The sequence below is a fragment of the Sinohyriopsis cumingii genome, chromosome 2 (genome assembly GCF_028554795.1).
Source record: "Sinohyriopsis cumingii isolate HCF-2022 chromosome 2, ASM2855479v2, whole genome shotgun sequence".
Taxonomy (NCBI): Eukaryota; Metazoa; Mollusca; class Bivalvia; order Unionida; family Unionidae; genus Sinohyriopsis; species Sinohyriopsis cumingii.
The window spans coordinates 95,450,904-95,468,450 of record NC_142962.1 but is presented as its reverse complement, the minus strand read 5'-3'; the positions used below and the strand labels follow the sequence as shown (position 1 = coordinate 95,468,450).

General features: G+C 33.4%; 1 protein-coding gene across 1 annotated transcript in view; it reads left to right on the top strand.

Annotated features, from left to right (window-relative positions):
* LOC149805414 (tetratricopeptide repeat protein 8-like) overlaps positions 1 to 17,547 on the top strand; it is a 145,293-nt gene that overhangs the window by 72,464 nt on the left and 55,282 nt on the right. Inside the window, exon 9 of the mRNA XM_089949974.1 lies at positions 3,058 to 3,180. Coding sequence (XP_089806100.1) covers positions 3,058 to 3,180 — 123 coding nt within the window. The remainder of the gene's footprint in view (positions 1 to 3,057; positions 3,181 to 17,547) is intronic.

The following is a 17,547-nucleotide window of genomic DNA, read 5'->3' as shown; positions in this document are numbered from 1 at the left end:
GGTTGATGATTCATACAAATTTGTGTCTGGTATAGAGTAACTGCTGATGGTGATCAGCCTGAAAAAAGCTACAAATGTTTAAATAATACAAGTTTAACTCTTGTTTATATTTGTCTCAGGCAAAGATAATTGGCTTGAACTTTTGCCAAATCAATCAGAATTTCACATAGCATGATTTTCATAAGAGCTAATGATCGCATATGTGTTGCAGACCCTCAGTCCATCTTGTATTGATCAAGCCCTGATTAGTATCTCTGTAGTTATCATAAACTATGGGTTTTTTTATCTGTGAAGAGTGTGTCATGCATATTGTATTAGCAATTACATGTTATCGTCTCTACTTTAAGGCACATAATGGAAGTTAATTGAGCTTCACTGTGCACTGATATAATCAGTACTTCATATAAAAGCTGTTGAACAAGAATAACATTATAATCCTCTGAAGGATGCAATAACCAAGGGCTTTCAAATACACTACATGAATTGCCCAAATGGCAGTCAAGTCCTAAATTGTGCTGATACTGACGGACTACTTACCGTTGCCATCATTGACTAGCAAACATGTGAGGCATCATGTGATTTACATGTGTTCTCACTTGCAAAGGGTGAGACATCATGTGGTTTACATGTGTTCTCACTTACAGAGGTGTGAGGCATCATGTGGTTTACATGTGTTCTCACTTGCAAAGGGTGAGACATCATGTGATTTACATGTGCTTTCACTTACAGAGGTGTAAGGCAGCATGTGATTTACATGTGCTCTCACTGTTAAAGAGTGAGACATCATGTGATTTACATGTGCTTTCACTGGCAATGTTGTGAGGCATCGTGATTTACCTGTAATCTCACTAATAGAGGGTGAGGCATCTTGTGATATACATGTGCTTGTGCTGGTAGAGGAGAAGGCATCATGTGATTTACATGTACTCTCACTGTTAAAGGGTGAGACATCATGTGATTTACATGTGCTTTCACTTGCAGAGGTGTGAGGCATCATGTGATTTACATGTGCTCTCACTGTTAAAGGGTGAGACATCATGTTATTTACATGTGCTTTCACTTGCAGAGTTGTGAGGCATCATGCTTTACCTGTGCTCTCACTAATGGAGGGTGAGGCATCATGTGATTTACATGTGCTCTTGCTGGTAGTGGAGAAGGCATCATGACATTTACATGGCAATGCAGACTTATTGTCTGTTACTTAGCTAACTGGCACTTTGAGACATACAAGTTCAGACCATCATAACTGTTAACAGTGTTCAGTCATTTTTCATGCAATTTTCAGTATGTACTAAAATAATACTTCACATAGGTTAAAAAATATTTCACATAGGTTAAGCGTCAACATAAAATACTTTGTTTACACATGATATGCTGGGCCAGGTGAATTCAACCTTTGTGCGGGGGGGGGGGCATATTTAAATTTTTTCACTTTAGCAGTGAACAGTTTCAGAAAGATAAGATATTAATAGGTGCAAGATAAGGCAGAAATTATGAAAGGTTGTTTGGTTGAATAGAAATCTTTGACAGGCTGGATTCTGGCTCACAGACTGTCTGTTGGACAACTCTGTGCTTAGATAATGAACTGTGCCTGCATATCTGTGCTCTGGCGATAAGTTAGTTGTAAATGAAGTGGTGATGTTTGGAACTTACAAATTCTTGAGCATGGGGCAATATTTTTCATGTTATCCTTTTTCCTCTCATTTTTATTCCAAAATATTTGAAATGACAGTCTTTATGTGTCTCAGTAACACTAGTTCCCTTAATCGTGTTACCAGTACATAACATTTTTATGGAAGTATGTGTCATGGTTTTGTCTGGCCAACTTAACGGTCCATATCTTTTAACAGTACAGGTTTGGAACTATAAAGGATATCAACACTTTTTACTAGCTGTATTGTCTGTGTTTTATTTGTAATTTTTCATACAAATGTAAACCACAGAAATCATAATAATATTTTGTCCTCTACTCTCTTGTACAGAGAATACTTTTCTTATTACAATTTGCAAATTTTAGATACTTAAGAGCACATTTATTCATATTTTTACCAATAATTATTCATGCAACTATTGAACCTCGGCCAAGTCATGCCAAAGACTTATAAAAATGATACCAAAAGCTGCCTTGCTAGGTACTCAACATTAAGAGGTTATTGTTAAGACTGGTTGGCCTGTTGTCAGGATAACATGACTGGGTGGGACATCATGCTACATAATTCTAAGTTAATTTGTTCAGAACCAGAATATGGGCATGTATCATCAAGATTTTGTGCAGTTTTGAAAGTAAGCAGGATCCATGAATATTACTGGGGTGATCTTGCATATGAAGGCTGACCTTGTTACCACTCCTGACATTTTGAAACTTAATACACATTTTTTTCAAGGTCTAAATGAAAATGATGCAGTTTGGATGGCCAATATGGCTGCCACAGTGGTCATCATGAAAATCTTGTTATCACTACTTCTCCTTAATGAATGGTCATATTAGCATGAGGTTCTTACTAAAAGTCTTCTTATATTATTTTGTTGGTTCTAAACAAATATAGGGCCAGTCTGAAATCTATTATGGGATCAGTTTTTTTAGTTCACTTGCTTAATTCATTCAGATCTTATGTTTGCAAATAGCTTCAGTTTTCAGCTATTGGAGCCCAAAGTCATGTTTATAGTTGAAAGAAGATATGGTCAAAATGAAATACTAGTATATAAAAAAGTTATCATCTTGTAACAACATCCAGTTGTCCTTCATATATAGTAAAAATGGATATAAGGTGCAGAAATGAATGCCCTAATAGGGCAGATACAATTTTTCATGTAAAATTTATGAAATGGACAATTATATATGGATAAAAGTAGGAGATTCTTGATTGTGTCTTTATGGATAGATGGATTTTAAATAAAAAGTACTATGTAAAACAAGGTCTTGCTGCAGATTATAAAATGTCAGTATATGTACTTCTTAGTGAATTTAATGACTTTAAAGACACATATAGTTCAGAATTCATTGAATGCCATCGTTAAAAGATTGTTTGTTTATTTTGTATTTTGTTGTTATTGCAGGGTATAGGTGACATGACACTTGCATATCAGTGTTTTCGGCTTACCCTAGCCAACAATAATGACCATCCAGAGGCGTATAATAACTTGGGAGTTCTTGAGCTTCGGAAAGGACACGTTGATATGGTAAGTTGTTGCTGCTCCGTGCAGGTGATGTATTATGTTTGCAGTATTAGAAGGCAGAGCATATGTTATCACATCTGTCCATCCATCCATCCATTCATCTGTTCCTGTATCTGTCCATCTGTTATTTATTTAATTTTTGCACAAAATACTTCTTGTTCTCTACAATCTACAATTACCAGACTTTGTAAGTTGCTTGCATTTTGGGTGAATAAGAATATTGATTTAAGGGTGGAAGGTGAAGGTTGCTGTGACTAAATAACTGAAAATGTTTTTTGCACAATAGCATTAATTCTATATCACAGACCTGGATCAAACTTTCTGGATGACTTGCACTTGAGGCATGGTAGAAGCCTATCTATTTTTGGTGCTAAGAGGTCAAAGTGACTGAGAAAAGAAAAATGGTTTCTGCACACTAACATTAGTTGTAAATCAGAGGCATGTCCATAATTTTGTGGATTACTTGCACTGGCAGTAAGAAGAGAAGACTATCAATTTGGAGGTCAAAAGGTCAAAGATCAAGGTCGCTCTTGCCAAAGAATGAAAAATGGTTTCTTCAACTAAATTTCAGTTCTCAACCAGAGCTCATGATAATAATTTAGGAAATTGTGTTTTACTTACTGATTTGGAACTAACTGCAATTTTCACTTTCATGTAAAAAGTATGTCTAGGTTTTCCTGCTATTATAGGCACATAGCGTGTGTGTGTACATTTGCATGGTGTGTGTGCATATGTGTGTGCATGCATGCATGTGTGTGTGTGTTTGTGACCATAATCTTAACTTTTTAGAGTTATAAAACTAATCATCTGTACCAGGGGTGGGGAGAATATAACCAGCAGGCCAGACCTGGTTTATCCATGAATTTACATCATAGGTGTGACTTTAAAAAAACACTTGTCCAGACCACACCCTGGAGGAAGTTGCCCATGCCTGATCTACAAAATTGACATTATCTAGAATGTCTTTGATGAAATTGAAATGTTGTATGAAATAATCTAGTGCTTATACAGCATTACAGTACATTGTATTATGTACAATGTATCAATTTTATACTTTGTAAACAAATATATGATTACATTTTAGAAAGGTGAAATACTACCTTAAATTTGAAACTCAAAACTCACCACAAACCATTTGATAAAACAGAATTGTTGTTTTGTGCACCACCTGACCATAGTGTACAGTATGGCCCTGCATCAGGTTTGCATTGTTCATCATGCACCATCTGTCTTGTGTTGTTTGTCAAGAATTGCTTGTTACCACTTTGGTCACCATATTTCTGATCCAGTTGTTATTGAGATTATAGATGAATTTGATTAGGATCCACACATACTAATGAAGTGATCTTGCATCTGATTGGCTGGGCCCGTTACAACTCAGGAAAGCATACTTTTTACATTATTTTGATCGCACTTGGAATATTAGTTTATATTGGATGAGATTTTTACCAATTTTAAGACTGTATTTGTGATAGATCTTTGATCAGACTTGGTAAATAGGCTTACATCATTGGTAGGTAAAAACACGATAAAGATGATACATGTATCTAATTAGCTACATTCATCAACACTCTAGCAGCTATAGTTTTTATTAGAGTTTGATCAGAATTGCTAAATAGTTGTACATCTTCAAGCTGTGATGAGCTTGATTATGAGTAAGATCTATTTATGTTTATGATGCAATCTTGTATGTGATATGCTGTGCTTGAAATCGCTCTGGAGTAAATAATTTTATATCCTAATTGTTTTGAGAAGTTCTGTAATAAGTATGATCTGTATATATTAATGACATCATCTTGCATCTTGTTGGCACCTAGATTTGTCGACTGTATTTCCCATCCAGTTATGATTGAATATGGTAACTAGGTTTATTTCATCAAGATCTTGGATGACTTTGATTATGAGGAAGAACCTATGCATTTTTATTATGCCTTTATCATTGGAAAGAACTTTTATTGGACAATTGATTGGTAAATTTGACATAATGTAACATTTGGGAGATAGTTTACAAGAAGCTCATTTCTTGCAGTACTATAGCAGCTCACCCAGAAAAAGTAAATGTTAAGTTTGTAAACCAGGTGTGTGATATAAGGCCAACATAAGTCTCTTGTATGGTGTAGTTGAATTTTTTATGCCATATAAATGTGGGTAGATGTTGTTAAGTTTCAGTTGGTGAAATCATGAGAGCAGGCATTTATGATCTTTAGTACCCAGTAGGGAATAAACACAAAGACATTATTATCCTATATGAAAATGGTATTGTACTCAGTAAATTGTGTGTCATTCAAGTGGCATTGGAGTTCATTACTAGATTTAGAATGACAACTTAAATGTCAGTCACAATCAGAAGTTCAATTGCAGATTTTAATTAAATTCAAATCTTTGCCTGCTGAAATAAAGTTTCCTAATTGTTATTACAGCTTAACATTCAGAATCTTACAGAAATTATGTTAATATAAAAATTAAATATGTATTGTTATTTTAATTCACAGAAAAAATCATTTATTTCTATATACTTGCATATTAATTGGGTCCAACTGCAAACAAAATCTGCCCAAATCAGGGTCTTTGTTGTTTTGTTCCATAGATTATGTCTAACAAACTGTATAGGACTAGATATACAAGCACATTTTGGGTCTGTGCACATTATGTAGTGACAGATTTGGGTCTATGCAAATTATGTAGTGACAGATTTGGGTCTGTGCACATTATGTAGTGACAGATTTGGGGCTATGCAGATTATGTAGTGACAGATTTGGGTCTATGCACATTATATAGTGACAGATTTGGGTCTATCTGTATTGTGTAGTGATATAGTTGGATCTGTGCACATTATGTAGTGACAGATTTGGATCTGTGCATATTATGTAGTGACAGATTTGGGTCTATGTATTTTACAGTTGCATTCAATTTATATGCAAGTATATATAGTAAGTAACTCAATATCAACCTTTATAAAACAGGAACAAAAAATTAGATAATACTTCAGATGTAAGGCACATTTGCTGGTAAAATGACCCTATTTTTGCCAGCATGATAACTTCTAAAAATATGACAAAATGCATGGTTATATCAGAATTGTGTAAATCTGAATTTTAAGCCATTGAAGTTGCCTTTTTTATAGAGCTTTTGAGCAATCATGAATGTAATAGCTCATGTACATATTAAATGAATTATGTTATAAATCATGAGTTGATGAATATAATAACTCATGTACAAATGAAATTAGTCATGTTAGCAATCATGAGTTGATGAATGCAAAATGAAATTAATCATGTTAGCAATCATGAGTTGATGAATGCAAAATGAAATGAATCATGTTAGCAATCATGAGTTGATGTATGCAAAATGAAATGAATCATGTTAGCAATCATGAGTTGATGAATGCAAAATGAAATTAATCATGTTAGCAATCATGAGTTGATGAATGCAATAGCTCATGTATAAATGAAGTGAATCATGTCATAAATCATGAGTTGATGAATATAATAACTCATGTACAAATGAAATTAATCATGTTAGCAATCATGAGTTGATGAATGCAATAGCTCATGTATAAATGAAGTGAATCATGTTAAGAATCATGAGTTGATGAATGCAATAACTCATGTACAAATGAAATTAATCATGTTTGTAATTGATGGTTACTTCATATGCAAGATGCTGCCATATGCGAGTTGCTGCATATGTCATCTCATGAATGCAGAAAAAGTAGCACTGAATAGTTGTATTTTACACTTTTACTTAAATATTTGTAGATTATGAAATTATATATGTACATGTGTGGGCTTCATTGGAAGTGAAACTGTTATATTTTATGTAGTTGAACATATAATCCTTCCATGCAATATTAGACTCTTGCAGTTTTTTTTATGTTGGACATAGCTAGTATAACCTTGTTCAGATGAAGTAGAAAGAAAGTCAATTCAGAAATAAAAATATCACTGATGGAATTGGGTATATGGCTTGTTCCTGGCTCAAATGAAGTACAAATGAAGTTAATATAGAGATGAAATACCACTGGTGGGATGTATTAGATAGCTTGTATTCACGAGTAAATGAACTACAATTTCATTTTCCTGTGGTATATAGGGAAAATAAACACAAAGTGAAATATTTTCTTGTAAGTTGGTCACACATGATGTAAAAGGTAATGTGCTGTGGATTCAAAAAGGAGTTCTTAAAATGTCTTAATGCATGAACTCGTGAGTAGAAGGGTGGTGATTTAATTCCCACAGTTGGATCAGCCAAGACTGGCTACCATTGTGTCCTTGAGCAATACACTTTGCACAAAGGTACAGTATAATGTTCAGAATTGTTGCTGTACTGAAAAATGTGACAAATGCCAAAGAAAATCAAACCAACAGATTAAAAAGTTGTTCACTCATCTGATTAGAGCCTGATATCCATTTTCAAGTCAAAATAAATATCATCAATGAATTCCATGTTAGGGTTGGGCTTCACAAATATTTCACAAATATTTGCTGTATTTCTTCTATGATAAATCTTATAATTTTGTAGAAATGGTGTTGAGTTTATTGCCATGAAAGGCGTAATAAATTTTTTTAAAGTGGGAGAGAGATTTACCATCATGCCTGGACTTATCTTGGGTGTATTACAGTAAACTTCATTCCAAGTACAACAGGTTGTAACAGTAGAGGTTGTGGACTCCACCTTTTACAATTCTTAGCTAATATCTTTTCAACTTTCACAGCAGTGGTGGCCCATTGAATAAGAGTCAATCAACTTTAAAAAAACAACTCCTTGTAGGGTGTTGAAATGGGATACAAATATTCTTAAGAAGTGTTGATGTCATTTAATTGTAGTGCCTACACAGCAAGGCCTCTTTTATACCAAGTTTTCAGCAAAGTGTTGTTTCAGTATATTTTACTGTGAGGGAAGCAACTATTTAGCTTGTAGCAATATAGTGTACAGTCAGTATGGTGTATAATCAATATAGTGTACAGTCAATATAGTATACATTCAGTATAGTGAACAGTCAGTATAATGTAGAGGTAATATAATGTACAGTCAATATAGTGTACAGTCAGGCTTCATTAATCACTTGCAGACTGTTTCTGTACAAAATATGAGGGGTTAGCCTTTTTGTCACATAAACGGATTCACCATATGTACTCACTTATAAGTCAAGTCAAACTGCAAACATTTATCCTGATCTGCTGTAGCATTAGGGTCTATGCTGTTAGTTGCTGAGTACTCCTAACAAACTGCACATACCCAGATATGCCAGCACATAATGCGACAGCAGATCTGGATCTGTGCTGTTTGCAGTTGGACTCGACTTATAAGTGAGTATATAAAACTGCAGTTTATATTAATAAAATCATTGCAACTTGGTGGCCCCAAGTGTTCAAGTGGTCTAAAGCGCTCTCCGTTATGGATCACTGCCATCTCACCTCTGTCTGCGTGGGTTCAAGTCTCGGATTCGGCTAATGTGGGTATGTGAGAAAGCTTGCCAGTAGCTTCTCATGGGTTGGTGGTTCTTTCCTGGGTTTTCCTGGGTTCTTCCTCTACCAATAATACTGGCCGCCATGTATAGCCTATCGTGTGCTGAAAAATGGCGTTAAACCCTACAACAACAACAACAACAACAATCATTGCAACTCATTCATTCAGAACAGCCTTTGCCTTTTCTATAAAGCTAGTAGAAGATCTTGAATTTGAATGTAAATACTTGCTGCTTTGAATTGTCCTTAGGTATGCAGCTGCTTTTACATCATCGTAGCATTATTGACGCCAGACTGATTTAAAAATGGATCATTATTGACACCAAACTGACTTAAAGACATTAATATTGACAGCAAATGACTTAGACATATCACTATTGATACCAAACTGACTTATAGAAGTATCATTATTGACACCAAACTTACTTACAGATATATCATTATTGACACCAAAATGGACTTACAGACGTATTACTATTGACAGAAAGATTACTTAGATAAACAATTATTGATACCAAATTGACTTACAGACATATCATTATTGACAACAAATTGACTTAAAGGCATATCATTATAAGAGTATAACTTTTGAACCACTGAGGATATTTAAATAAAGTTGTTGTTATCGTTTTGGGTTTAACAATATTCCTTAACACAAAATAGGCTATACATGGTGGCCAACATAACTGGTGGAGAAAGAACCCAGTGAAAATCCTGGTAAGAACCACAGACCCTCATGAAGCTACTGGCAGCTTTCTCACATATGTACATTGGCCGAGCCCAAGATGAACCCATGCTGAAAGAGGTTAGATGGCAGTGATTGGTAAAGGCAAGTGCTATAGACCACTTGACCAGATATTTAATTGAAACCTTTGCAAATTATTTATCAGTGAAAGTGGTGTTTCACATATCATAGCCATGCCCCATCCATTAGGTCATGGTCACAGCAAGGGAAAATGTAACTAGAACTTATATCCTTGTCTGATGTAGAATGTTTGGACCACTTTTATAAGGGTTACAACAAGGGATAATATAGGTCATTGTTTCCTTATCCAGTCTGGCAGTTACTTTGATAAAACTTTACCCACTTTTGTAAGGGTTACAACAAGGGATAGTATAGGTCACTGGCCTATTTCCTTATCCACCCTGATACTTTTCAACCCCTTTGATACTTTGATGAGGCTTTACCCAGCTCTACATCTATTATATAGTGGTTAAATCCCTAACTCAAAGGTCAAGGCCATTTCTTGGGAAACGTTCATGTGTGTGTGATTTGGATTTTTAATGTAGCTTTAAAACAGTTTTCAGTCATATCACTACGATGTCTGCAGTGTGGCAGTTTATAGTGATGTCTAGCTATGGGACATCATGCCACCGACATGTAGAATGATGTCCCACCCAGTTAAATTATCCTGATGCCAGGCTGACCAGTCTAACACTAACCTCTTAATGTTGAGCGCCGAGCAAGGCAGTTGTTAGTACCATTTTTAAAAGTCTTTGGTATGACTCACCTGGGGATCAAACCCATGTCCTCCCACATCCGAGACTGGCACTCTAACCACTAGGCCACCGGAGCAGTGAAAAAGTAATGAAATGGGTGTATGATACTGTTTGCAATTATCTTGTCTTCATTTTGTTTTTAAAATGTTCCAGCAACTACTTGATAGTTGAAAATTTTTAAATACTATTTAGAAAGTCAAACTTTCATTTTGAGGAACACTTTTTGCATATCTTGCTGGATGTTCTGCCAAATTCAAATTTTGGAAATATCATTATCATTACCTCCAAGTCTCTCTCTGAGAGTTGAAGTTATTTGACTTAGATTGGAGAGATAGGATGTTCCAAATATCATAATATTGTAATAATGTCATCTATGGAAAATAAACATCTCTTGTAGAGATTTTTACTACCTGAGCACCAATGTTTTCAATTTTTGTATCTAGTTTTTGTAACAGTTTTGTATGTATATCGCAGAATTCATAGAAAAAGAACAGAAAAGAAAAGAACAGAACAGAACATTGAAAGTATATCACACTTTGCATAATGGGCAAAATAAAGAGTACAAAGAATATCCAATCATAAATAATGTTATCATAGTGTTTTATAATTTAGTGGATTAGTGACTACAGTTAAAAGTTGTGAAAACAAGAGGACAGATAACATGGATAACTCGCACATCTTTTATGTCTTTAAAATTCTCTAAACTATTACTATCATTTTCAGAGGAATATCTGGAGTTATATAGGTTGTTTGTTGTTTAGTTGATTGGTTGGTTGGTTTTGTGCTTTGACACAGCAGCATGATTAGAATATTTAGTGCCAAGGCAGTTTGAGTAAGTACAGTGCCTTGTCCAATAACACTCTAAAGTAGCTGAACCAGGCTGGTCAGATAGTAGGAATCTAATCTAATAAAAGGACATTTAGTTATCTCTACTCTGATGATAGGTCATTTAGTTGTCTCATGATAGGTCATTTAGTTATCTATTATGATAATAGATCATTTAGTTATCTCTACTCTGATGATAGGTCATTTAGTTGTCTCTACTCTGATGATAGGTCATTTAGTTGTCTCATAATAGGTCATTTAGTTATCTATTCTGATAATAGGTCATTTAGTTATCTCTACTCTGATGATAGGTCATTTAGTTGTCTCTACTCTGATGATAGGTCATTTAGTTGTCTCTATTCTGATGACAGGTCATTTAGTTGTCTCTGCTCTGATGATAGGTCATTTAGTTGTCTCATGATAGGTCATTTAGTTATATCTACTCTGATGACAGGTAATTTAGTTATCTCTATTCTGATGATATGTCATTTAGTTATTTCTGTTCTGATGACAAGTAATTTAGTTATCTCTATTCTGATGACAAGTAATTTAGTTATCTGTACTCTGATGACAGGTAATTTAGTTATCTCTATTGTGATAATAGGTCATTTAGTTATCTCTACTCTGATGACAGGTAATTTAGTTATCTCTCTTCTGATGACAGGACATTTAGTTATCTCTATTCTGATGACAAGTAATTTAGTTATCTCTATTCTGATGACAAGTAATTTAGTTATCTCTACTCCGATGACAGGTAATTTAGTTATCTCTATTCTGATGATAGGTCATTTAGTTGTCTCTACTCTGATGACAGGTAATTTAGTTATCTCTATTCTGATGATAGGTAATTTAGTTATCTCTATTCTGATGATAGGTAATTTAGTTATCTCTACTCTGATGACAGGTAATTTAGTTATCTCTATTCTGATGATAGGTCATTTAGTTTACTCTGATGACAGGTAATTTAGTTATCTCTATTCTGATGACAGGTCATTTAGTTATCTCTATTCTGATGATAGGTCATTTAGTTGTCTCTAATCTGTTGATAGGCCATTTGAAAGATTATCACAATTAGTGTGGTATTCTGCCAAGTTAGAGTAAGGAAACATGCATTTGGTTCCAAAAGATTTTTAATTTACATAATTGGGTTCAAATGATTTAGATTTAATGTGATTTGGGTACCATTTAGATTATTCCATAGTTGTGTTTTCTTCCTAATGTTCAATATATTTGTCATTCTCTACACACTTCATTGTTTGACAGTACATCAAAGAGGCAATGATCCATAAAACAGCTGGACAGCAAAATGGCTTTCTTAAGAAGAAAGATTATTGTACTGATTAATGATATGTCATTAAAGCAAACCCAGACTGGTGCCATGGTATATGCAAGAACAGAAGATCAACTTTTCTAAACAAAGACTCTGCTTTTATTTTGCATATAGACTGGCTTTATTTTCACTATGAAACATTTTGAAAAGTTGGGCTTTAAAATTTTTAACTTGTTCTAGAGACTATAAGAGGTGTAAGGCTGTAAAAACAGATGGGATACTTGAGAAATTTTATCATCATGTTGGCCCACAATTAAAGAAATTCATAACTAGATCCATTTTTAAATTCATGAAATGACTTTGGTCTGTCCAGTATAAATATAATAAAGGAAAGTATTGTGGATGATTTATTGTCATCTGATACTGTTACAGACATAGGTAACTGTCAGTGATGTTTGTATTGCAGATTTTACAGTTATTATAGATTTATGCATGTTGACTATATGCTTTGGAAAGGTTTTTCAGTACAGTATGAAACCACAAAAATTAAATTACATACAAACTGTCCACATACAAAAATAATTGTTATATTTTATATTAGACAAATGATGTTAATATATTTGCTTTGGTTTTGTGGGTTTAGTGCCCATTTTAACACATGATAGGCTACATATGGTGGCCAGTATATTTGGGGGAAGAAGAAACTGGGAAGACCCCAGGAAGGACCACTGACCTATGGGAAGCTACTAGTAAGCTTTCTCTGAATACCCATGGTGGTCAAGCAGAGGCTGAGGCTGTCAAAGTGGACATAGGTGAGATGTATGAGCAATCTGTAATGGCTATTGTCAAGGACAACATGGCCATCATATTAATTTTGACCAGTCACTGGCTGTCAGAAGAACTACTGTATATATTCATTTATATGTCAAGTTAAATTGCAAACAGCATTGAACCTGAACCACCATCACATAATATATTGTTGGGATCTGGGTCTGTTTTGTTTATTCTATTGATTACTCCTAACAAACATAGACTCCGATCTACTGGCATTTTATATGATGGCAGATTTCGGTCTGTGCAGTTTGCAGATGGAGACTACTTATAAGTGAATATGTATGGTAGATGATATCCAGGGATGTCCATAAGAAGATCAATTGGTTATTTGATTAGCCACAACAAAGTTAATAACCCTAACTTTTCTTTAAAATCCTTGAGGTCTGTTTGGAGGCAAGTGGTCAGTGTTGTCATCGTTTAGAGTGGTCAGTGTTGTCATTGGTTACATGGATTATGGCCATCAGCAGGAATGTCAAAGCTGCTAATTGACTCTTAGAATAACTGTGCTAAGAAAAAGAAGCCCCTTAATGACCTGAAAACTCCACTGAGATTATCAGAATTAGATTACTTTATCCCTTTTTGTGTTACAGTAAAATTAGGCAGGCTTCAAAGATAGAACTGGGACTGAAATCTTTAAACGTTTGTTTGTCAAAAACTAAACAAACTAATTAAAGAAAGAATCAAGAATAGATTAATTAAAAAAACAATAAACAAAACTGAAAATATATACAACAAATTTATGAAGTTGATGTTTTTAAGTATATATATATATATATATATATATATATATATATATATATATATATATATATATATATATATATATATATATATATATACATACATATATACACACACACACACACACAAGAGATAAGGAAAAGATAATAAAGTAAATAAATGAAGAAATCAGAAAATAAGACAAGGTACACTTTGAGAAAAAAATCTGAATGTTTGCCAAAGCTGGTGTGCTTTTATCAGACAGAAAAAAACATGCTGTTCCATTGGAATCTTTTTTTCTAACTATAAAAACTTTGTACTGAAAATCCTATGTGATATGTTTTTACAGATAAAGTTAAAGCTACTGAACTTAATTATGTTTATATAAAAAACAGTAAGGCTACTGATCTTCATTCTGAACAGGCTAATACGATAATCAAAATAGATAAATAAAATCTTCCTTGGGTTTCGTGCTCAGGCCTCTGTCAAACTTTGAAATCGCTGTGCTAAACTGAACACTGGGTTCACCATTGGCAAATTTTCAAGTGACCTTATAATAGTTAGTGTATGAATATTACATTTTGAAATGGGTTCGAATATTTTTTATGTAAAACAGTCAAGTCACAAATACTTACCTTTAGAATGAGAGCATTTTGTTAGAGTACTTTTGCTCAAGGGTAGATATTTCATTAAAGTCATGAAGAACCCTTAAAACATTACAAAATTGTATGAAGCTGCTTTTAACATTCTTTAAGTTCTTAAATTTAATTTGGGGTTTGAAAAGCAATCTTTTTCAGGTTAAAAGTAGATAAAAGGGCCCTTGTCCTTAGAAAGCTAGCTTACAAACTAATAAGTAAATTTATGTTACTGAGTAAATTTAATATACAGTGTAAATGGGAAGATAATTGGAAAATAAATACATAAATAAATTGGGCCATGCCTTGCTCATTAAGCATACAGGCGCAGATATATTAGCAAATCTGACTCATTTATTTATGAAGTCTAGGCTAGATTAATACTTCACAACAGAATAATATTTATTACCATGGCAACAACAAGAACTGTCTGGAATCATTGGGCACCCAGAGGGTTGACTTTTCATCACTATCCACTTGACACAGAATTACATGCTTGACTGCCTGATTATTTCAAAAGGAGAGTATTTTCTGTATGTCTGCTGGTAGATTTATAAGATTGGGGGTGTGGGTGGGAGCTGGGTCATATTGTATTTATACACAGTGAGGATACCTGGTAGATTTATAAGATTGGGGGTGTGGGTGGGAGCTGGGTCATATTGTATTTATACACAGTGAGGATACCTGGTAGATTTATAAGATTGGGGGTGTGGGTGGGAGCTGGGTCATATTGTATTTATACACAGTGAGGATACCTGGTAGATTTATAAGATTGGGGGTGTGGGTGGGAGCTGGGTCATATTGTATTTATACACAGTGAGGATACCTGCATAGACCAGTCCAGGTTATCTTCATCTGCGTGCCTCTGAGAAATACACTTTGCTTCCAGTTCTTTGGCATAATATTGCAAATAAAGTATTAAAAGTACTGTTTAGAAAACAAAGATTATAATAATAATAATAATAATAATAATAATAATAATAATAATAATAATAATAATAATGATAATAATAATACTAATAATAATAATAATAATGGGGATGCATTGTTTTGAATGAATAATGTCACAATGGTATGATGTTAGAATTCCTTAATATGATGTTAATGTTTTGCTTTGATGTCATATTATTTTGAGGGATGTTTTCTTGCATCATGTAAAGCAGATGATTAGCTAACACATTGGATTTTGCAAGTAATGAGTTAAAGCTTGAATCGTACACATTAGAAAAGACTTTTTGAGTGTTAAAACATACTTCAGACACATTAGAATATACTTTTAGGGTGTTAAAAAAATAATTCTTACCCATTAGAATATACTTTTAGTGTTAACACTTACATTTAACACAGCAGAATATACTTTTAGTGTTAACACTTACTTTTAACACAGTAGAATATACTTTTAGTGTTAACACTTACTTTTAACAACGTAGAATATACTTTTAGTGTTAACACTTACTTTTAACAACGTAGAATATACTTTTAGTGTTAACACTTACATTTAACACAATAGATTATACTTTTAGTGTTAACACTTACATTTAACACAATAGATTATACTTTTAGTGTTAACACTTACATTTAACACAGCAGAATATACTTTTAGTGTTAACACTTACTTTTAACACAGTAGAATATACTTTTAGTGTTAACACTTACTTTTAACAACGTAGAATATACTTTTAGTGTTAACACTTACATTTAACACAATAGATTATACTTTTAGTGTTAACACTTACTTTTAACACAGTAGAATATACTTTTGCATGTTAAAACTTACAGCACATTTGAATATTATTCTAACACATTAGAATATACTTTGGTGTGTGAAAAAGAATTCTAACTTATTAGAATGTATTTTGGTATGTTAAAACAATTTTAACACATTAGAATACACTTTTAGTACATTAAAACTGAATTGTAACATTAGATTACACTAATAGTGAGTTAAGACATACTTCTAACACATGAGAATATAATTTTTACACATATACTTTGGTGTGCTAAAACATACTTCTAACACCTTTGAATATATGTTTGTTTGTAATGTATTCAAACATACTTCTAATATCTTAGACCTTATTTATAATACATTAGGAAGTTTTGAAGTATCCAAAATAGAGTTTATGCATTAAGAACAATTATTATGACTCTATGATCTGAAACTAAATAACAGAAATGAATGAAAACTGACAAGTTTTGGAAATTTCAGCAGAGAATTCTTGCCCTAGAAGACAAAGTGAAACTTTAGAATGAACTTACAGTATTTTAAATTAAATCCCAAATAGTCATAAAAGTTTTACAGCAAGTCCAAAAGTATAGAGTATTCTGCATGAATTCCAGTGGTGTTTCAAATGAATTCCAACCTTGAAAGTGATGATGTACCTATAGTCAGCAATAGTGTTGATGTACTTACAGTCTTGCTGTATCACAATGATATAATCCAAAATTCCCTCGAACGAATTCACAATATTTCCTAAATAGTGAATTAGTCCTAAATCAATGAGCATTTTGCAATTCCAGTGAATGATTTAAATTCAATCCACTGAGCTGAACACAATTAAAACAGATTCAACTGTGACTGATGTTAAGGTATGGAATGAGTATTTCTGAAGTAAACAACTTCATATATCTCTCCATGTGACCTAAATCACAATAATCATTTTCTGAAAATATTCTGTCATCTTAAAGGAATTTTCCATCAAATTTGTAAACATGGTCAGGTCTGTTTACTTAAGTTTTAGCAAGTTACCTTGGTAAGGGCAGGTAGATAATGAGTTTTTACCCCCAGCGGAAAATTTCCTGAATTCAGATCCTTTGTAACGCCCCCACTCTTTGTAAAGGGTGTGGGTTGATTGGCGGATTGTACGTTCTTTCAAGATATGCACTTTATTTGGTTCTCATTGTCTAGGAGATGATTGCCCTCAGTGGTATTGCCCGGATCAAGTAAACTTACAGCTGGAATAAATAGAGATCTGAGCAGATATATAGAACAGAATGACTCGAGCTCCCGTACATTAAAAATCAAAATTTAATCAGTTACATAAACAATGGTGATAATGCAATACATTAGGAAGACACACTTCTTTTTAGAATAAATCTTTCACCGAATTTCAAAACA